Source organism: Camelina sativa, chromosome 7, assembly GCF_000633955.1.
Source record: "Camelina sativa cultivar DH55 chromosome 7, Cs, whole genome shotgun sequence".
NCBI lineage: Eukaryota > Viridiplantae > Streptophyta > Magnoliopsida > Brassicales > Brassicaceae > Camelina > Camelina sativa.
Window position 1 is genome coordinate 17,223,065 of NC_025691.1, and position 7,719 is coordinate 17,230,783.

Genomic DNA, 7,719 nt, shown 5'->3' on the forward strand with positions numbered 1-7,719 from the left:
TTATTTTGAAACATTTTTAAAATATTGAAACTCGATATTAAAATTAGAAACTAGAAACGCTCTAAATTGGTTTGTTATAGCAATGTCAATAATATGTCACTATAATATGAAATAATTTCAAAAAAACCAAGTATATTAAAATAAAAAGTATAACAATATATGAAATTGTTCATAATATAATAACTCGCTTTTTAAAAACCAAATTCACAAAATTATGTCTGACATTCAAGTCATGAGGTAGAATATACATTGTTGAAATAACTTCACGTACATAAAGTAATACAACATATTAAAATTTTATTTTAAAATAGAAAATCTACAAAATTTTGTATAAAATAAAATTTAACCGTTATAGCACATGTACTTAATTAGAATCATTAACAATACAAAACTTACAAAATAAGTGTCTTTTTCAAGTCATCATATTTAGCATATGATTTTATTGCATAATATTTCATCCAAAAAAACTTTAAAAACAATCACATGAATTATATTTTATAAAAAATTACAATATAAATAAAATGAATTTCAACCCGTGTTCTAGCACGGGTCTTAATCTAGTTATATATAAATGGGAAACAAATAAGAAACTTAGCAGTACAAGTTACATCTAAATTGGTAGGAATATTAATGAATATGCAACGCAGCAAATTCATTGATTACCTTCTCATATTCGATAATATAGTATTATTATAATATAGTTGATAATCCAAAACAGTTGATAATATTTTAACAAAAAAAAAGGAATATTAATGAATATGCCAAGGTCATAAAAGCTTGTTCTGATTGTTGTATTCTGAAAAAATATATGTCTTTTCCTATAGTAATACTAGAGAATCATTATATTAAAAAAAAATGGATCAGGTCATTTCAGATATATTTAAATTGTCAAATCTATAAAGATAGAATAGATTGAAATATTATGTAATATGTTTTGTTATAAATAATTTGTAATAATTATGTATTATGTAATAAGTTGTAATTTGTATATATTTAAATGATTATGTATTATGTAATAAGTTGTAATTTGTTAGAATCTTGAAATATTATGTAATATGTTTTGTTAGAAATAATTATTAGATTGAAATAAATTTAATTAGCAAATTGTAATATGTGAGAATCAATGAAAGAAAGGAAATTATGAAAAAAAAATAGAGAAAGCAACAGACAAATATCAAGATACAAATTATAAAAAAATACGAAAAAAAATTTTAGTATGTAAATTTGTTTGTTATATGTTCTTCTAGAATTAATGACAAAGATTTTTAATATATATTAGAAAAACAAAGCTGAAGTAATCAGATAAAAAATGACAAAGTGTCATCAAAACCAAGATGTCAAATGTCGAAATGTTAGTAAAAGTTAGGAAAAACATTCTCATACTATATAAAATCGTTTTTTCCCGGTAATGTTAACGAACCACCTAAAGATGTGTTTGTTCTTAGCATTTCTATTCATTTTGTCACATCCATTTCAACAGTCGTATTTTGTATATATATTGGGATTAATAAACCACTATTTGATCTAGAAAGGGTAAAATTTACAAAAAAAATAATAATTATATATACTTTATATATAAATTATGACCCAATAATATTTTTATTAATTTAGCTAACTATTAGATTTCAACAAAATTAATTTGATACACTGTATTAAATGTGACCCAAAATGTAATTAATTATTTAATTAAATATATATATATATATATATATATATATTTATGTGTAGTCATATAAGAAAATGTTTACAATTACCCATTTTTAACTGCACAAATCTTTACAATCACCCAATTTTAAAGTTTTTTCATCGAGATGTAAATAAAACATTTTTGATCAGTTGAGATTTGTTCTTGAAAGAAATAAGTAAATTAGATTAAAAACACAACGAAGATTGATCAATCATATTACGTGCAATGATTGAGACCGACGTGCTTCACAGTCGTTGACTCTCCCATTAGCATTATTTCTCCACTTTCTCATCCGATCCCCTCATCTTAATTAGTATAACCACGACTCATCAGCCTCTCTCGCCAAACCCAACAAGGAAAACCAAATCAAACATGACTCAAGACAAGTCCAAAAATGGAAAGCAAACGCTTCTAGAGCGACCATGGTTCCTCGCGGTTGCTTTAGCTGGTCTATTAGGTGGTGCACTCCTCATCACAAGCTTCATCCGAGCTACGGACAACACTTTGTCACTCTGTTCCACAGCTAAAAACACGGCTGCATCCATAGCCGAATACACAGCCACCCCAATCCAACTCCAATCCATCGTCCACTACGCCACCTCACACACCGTCCCACAACAATCCTTCGAAGAGATCTCGATCTCGTTAAACGTCCTAAAGGAGCGTCTCCCTTGCAATTTCTTAGTTTTTGGCCTTGGCCGTGACTCCCTCATGTGGGCATCCCTTAATCCAGGTGGCAACACTGTGTTCTTGGAGGAAGATCCTGAGTGGATAGAGGCCGTCCTCAAGGATGCACCGTCCCTCAGAGCCCACCATGTTCAGTACCGTACCCATCTTTCTCAAGCCGGGAGCCTTCTCTCGTACTACAAGAACGAACCCATGTGTTTACCGGCTAATGCTTTCCCGATCCGCTACAACCAAAAGTGTCCGTTGGCGTTGACCTCACTTCCTGATGAATTCTATGATACCGAGTGGGATCTGATCATGGTGGACGCACCAAAAGGATACTTCCCACTAGCTCCAGGGAGGATGGCCGCGATATTTTCCTCAGCTGTCATGGCACGTAACCGGAAAGGAGCTGGCACCACACACGTCTTCCTTCATGACGTTGACCGCAAAGTGGAGAAGGCTTTCGCCAATGAGTTCCTTTGCGAGAAGTATAAAACAACCTCCGCTGGTAGACTCTGGCACTTCGAGATACCCAATGCTGCTAACATGAGCGACCAGCCAGGTGACCGGTTTTGCTAAAGAGCGCAGAGAAATCTATTCTTCGTTACTTCTTTTAATTGGAACACCGCATAGTTCTTCTTCTGAGTTTAAAAATCGTTATTATAATTCATAAATTATCCAGAGGCTTCTCATTAAAATAAATTATGTATTCTATTGTTATTACTCTTTGTCTCACATGGTTGGTCTTTTGATGAAGCCTAGTTACACATTTGCCTATTTAAAAAGACATACAAGTATAAGAAAAATGATAAGTGCTATATAATTTTTGGACATTGGCATCAATTTAGGGAAGAGCGATTTACATGTTTTTTGTGACTTTTGTCAATATAATATGAAAAAATAAATAGATTTGGACCGGCCATCATGGTAACTAAATTTTCAAAACTCAAAATACCACATCCGATAACTAATATGATTGTCCCACTCTAGATAGCAAAACCATACTCTCGGCCAAACTTGAGCCTCTTCTATAGGACTAATTACAATCCATTGATGTTATAATTTTCAGACTAAAGGGAGTTGACTTCCAACAGCGAAGGTGGAAGTTACAAGAGTGGAGCGAAAACGTAAACGTAAACGACGAAAGTGCAAGCCCTTGTGTACAATTTGGTGTATATAATGCCCCCTCCACAAAAGCCATAATTGTGATTCAGCCTAATTAAAGGAATTGGCTAGACTTTTAATCACTTTCTTAATAAGGCCCATTTGAGAAGAAAAGAAAATCATGTCTAAAAATGAGCTTACTAAACTAGAAAAATTATGCTACTTAAATCAAAATAGATAATATAAGCCTAGCCCAATTCCTTTAATTATGTCACCAAATAGATAACAAAAAAAATAATTATGATCATACTAATTTGAAAAAAAAGAGAGTTTTTTTTTTTTGTGGACAAAGGCAGAGTTTAAAATTATTATACTTAAACCATATAGATAATAAAAATAATTATGATAATACCAATTTGAAAAAGAGAGAGTTTAACATTATTATACTTAAAATTTTGGGTTATTTCATTTTCAATTTTGGGATGAGCTAGCAAGACATCAGTAATATATATTTTCTTAGCCGTTGTTTTATATACTACTAGCAATTGATCCGCGCTACGCGCGGTAGTTAGATGAAGGTGTATTCTGGGTTGTGTTGTGTATTTTATTTTTTTGGTTACGTAAAGTCATATTTACGTTTGTTGTTGTATTTGATTTTGGTTGCTTATGTTTTTTTGTTGGATATTTTATATACAAATAGGTTTTGCGGTAAGTAAAGGCTAGAAATCTCTAAAACTCAGGAGAGATTGAGATCATCTTGTGTGTGTTTTTTGGTTTTTCAGATTTTTCAAGTAACGGCTAGAAATCTCTAAAACTCAGGAGAATCGCTTTCTCTCTTCTTTTTCTCTTTTTTCACTCATTAGCACATCCTGCATTAGGACGAAAATTGTAAAAGATTAGTATATAGTGGTAGATGAAATTAATTTAAATCTATATATATCTATCAAATAGTTGCAAACTAAAATGAAAGAGACAAATACATAAGTTTTAAATAGAATTGCAGAAACTGAACCTATGCATGCCATTTTATATAACTGTTTCAAATGGTTTTTTACTTTTTAATTATAACGTCTATTGATTCTGTCAGATTAAAGTGAATGCATTGACTAAACTTATGCATGCCATTTTGAAACAGTAAAAGTTGGTTTTGTCATTTTAATTTTTAACGTTTTCTCACTTTTGTATTTTTCCTATAGAGCTGGTTTTCTCCTCTCCATTTAAGCATTTTATTACCTTCACCACATGTTGCCTTTTGTTATAGTGGTCAGAATGTCCGTCTAAGTGCATTTGACGACCAGTCAACCTCACTGGAGAAAGTCTTTAGCAAGAATGATGAGGGGAAACCTTTGAAGACGCAGATGAACTAACATCCTCTCCAAAGTTTGTGACATCCCATTACGATACGCTTTGGTGGAAACTACTTCGCCCATGACATCTAATAAGAGCAAAACCCATATAGTTTAATTTTAAATTTCCAGGAAAATATACTATAGATGCAACAAAGTGAAAACACTTTTCAAGGATAGTCTACATATTAAGAGTTAGAAAACTTAGACAAACTTGGGAGCTCTGTATTGGTGTTTGCAAGCAACACTAACTCTTCATGAGTCCTTAAGCGGAAAAACTCTTTTGGAATAACACAGAAAGACTCTTCTACCTCCTCAAAAAGAGTTGCTGCTGTGAACCGTATAGAAAAGTGGAAATCCGACAATTTAAAANAATAATTATGATCATACTAATTTGAAAAAAAGAGAGTTTTTTTTTTTTTGTGGACAAAGGCAGAGTTTAAAATTATTATACTTAAACCATATAGATAATAAAAATAATTATGATAATACCAATTTGAAAAAGAGAGAGTTTAACATTATTATACTTAAAATTTTGGGTTATTTCATTTTCAATTTTGGGATGAGCTAGCAAGACATCAGTAATATATATTTTCTTAGCCGTTGTTTTATATACTACTAGCAATTGATCCGCGCTACGCGCGGTAGTTAGATGAAGGTGTATTCTGGGTTGTGTTGTGTATTTTATTTTTTTGGTTACGTAAAGTCATATTTACGTTTGTTGTTGTATTTGATTTTGGTTGCTTATGTTTTTTTGTTGGATATTTTATATACAAATAGGTTTTGCGGTAAGTAAAGGCTAGAAATCTCTAAAACTCAGGAGAGATTGAGATCATCTTGTGTGTGTTTTTTGGTTTTTCAGATTTTTCAAGTAACGGCTAGAAATCTCTAAAACTCAGGAGAATCGCTTTCTCTCTTCTTTTTCTCTTTTTTCACTCATTAGCACATCCTGCATTAGGACGAAAATTGTAAAAGATTAGTATATAGTGGTAGATGAAATTAATTTAAATCTATATATATCTATCAAATAGTTGCAAACTAAAATGAAAGAGACAAATACATAAGTTTTAAATAGAATTGCAGAAACTGAACCTATGCATGCCATTTTATATAACTGTTTCAAATGGTTTTTTACTTTTTAATTATAACGTCTATTGATTCTGTCAGATTAAAGTGAATGCATTGACTAAACTTATGCATGCCATTTTGAAACAGTAAAAGTTGGTTTTGTCATTTTAATTTTTAACGTTTTCTCACTTTTGTATTTTTCCTATAGAGCTGGTTTTCTCCTCTCCATTTAAGCATTTTATTACCTTCACCACATGTTGCCTTTTGTTATAGTGGTCAGAATGTCCGTCTAAGTGCATTTGACGACCAGTCAACCTCACTGGAGAAAGTCTTTAGCAAGAATGATGAGGGGAAACCTTTGAAGACGCAGATGAACTAACATCCTCTCCAAAGTTTGTGACATCCCATTACGATACGCTTTGGTGGAAACTACTTCGCCCATGACATCTAATAAGAGCAAAACCCATATAGTTTAATTTTAAATTTCCAGGAAAATATACTATAGATGCAACAAAGTGAAAACACTTTTCAAGGATAGTCTACATATTAAGAGTTAGAAAACTTAGACAAACTTGGGAGCTCTGTATTGGTGTTTGCAAGCAACACTAACTCTTCATGAGTCCTTAAGCGGAAAAACTCTTTTGGAATAACACAGAAAGACTCTTCTACCTCCTCAAAAAGAGTTGCTGCTGTGAACCGTATAGAAAAGTGGAAATCCGACAATTTAAAAACGGGTGTTGCTTCTAGTGACGTCAAACGCGGATATTCTATATATAGCCCCATCACGCAGAGCATGTTCGAATTTGGGAAGGTGGGTGACGTAAATGGAGCCTTGCATCAAAGTATACTGCAAAAGAGGTAAATAAAAACAAAAGGGTAAGTAAATAATTCAGAATGAATGAAGGGGAGAATGGAGATTGAGGGTACCTTTTCGTCAATCAGAAGGAAATCAACCCCCATGAGTTGTCCACGTTTTTAAACGTTTCGAGCAGTCCAGAAACGGAGGATCTTACCTACAATTTGTTGGTCAAGTCAACCAGCTTTAAGGTCAGTGAAAGAAACGAAAGAGGAGTTCATACTTCTAAGAAGAGAATGTAAGGCCAAGTGTAAGTTGAGGAAATGACAATAGCAAGAGATTGGTTTATATAATAGAAGGACTTACGAAATTTAAGGAAGAAGTAGTGGACTGTCCATTAAATCAGAGAAGATGGAAGAACATAATTACCAGTTACGAACGAAATCGTAGCAATTGTGATGGAAGACATGGAAGGATAAGTGAAAGTGTAGAGGACTAGAAGACTTGAATTCGCATCAAATGGTGAAACGACATGGATCGTGAGTTAAGGAGAAGAGCAACCGGTGGAGATGGAGCGTCCTTGACAGCGCGGAGGAGAGGCATTAATAGGTTTAATCCATAGGATAGAAAAACATGTGGGCCTGAATTATCTTTGCAAAACTTTGGGCTAAGTATAATCCGAAAAACCCAAATTATTAAAGAAGAAATGCTGACGTGGAAAAGGAAAAGGTAACTTTATATATATAGATTTGTTATATATTTTTTGTTAATCATGTTATTTGCCATAGCTTATATCACATCATTCTAAGAGCCGACCATGACTATATTTTCACAGAGAATAATATTCATGCTGTCATGCATGCTTGACTATATTCGCCACAAACATTAGGCCACCCATGGCCAATCCGTGCTAAGCCCGTCGGTGGTAGTCAGTGGTCCGTCCACAACTAGTAGCTATCAAAGGCAACATATAGATAGTTTCCCTCATAACCACAGCCACGGGTTTGAAATGTGGTTCTTTAACAAAAAAAAAAAAATGAATTGTGGTT

At 32.7% G+C, this 7,719-nt stretch overlaps 1 protein-coding gene across 1 annotated transcript; it reads left to right on the plus strand.

The window, feature by feature from the left end:
- Positions 1,971-3,125, plus strand: LOC104701338 (probable methyltransferase At1g27930). The gene has a single exon (XM_010417006.2). It carries the CDS (start codon positions 2,060-2,062, stop codon positions 2,933-2,935), a length of 876 nt encoding a protein of 291 aa, XP_010415308.1. The 5' UTR covers positions 1,971-2,059; the 3' UTR covers positions 2,936-3,125.

Bases quoted from the DNA above. Each gene is read 5' to 3' on its own strand.
- LOC104701338 (XM_010417006.2), top strand. From the start codon at position 2,060: ATGACTCAAGACAAGTCCAAAAATGGAAAGCAAACGCTTCTAGAGCGA.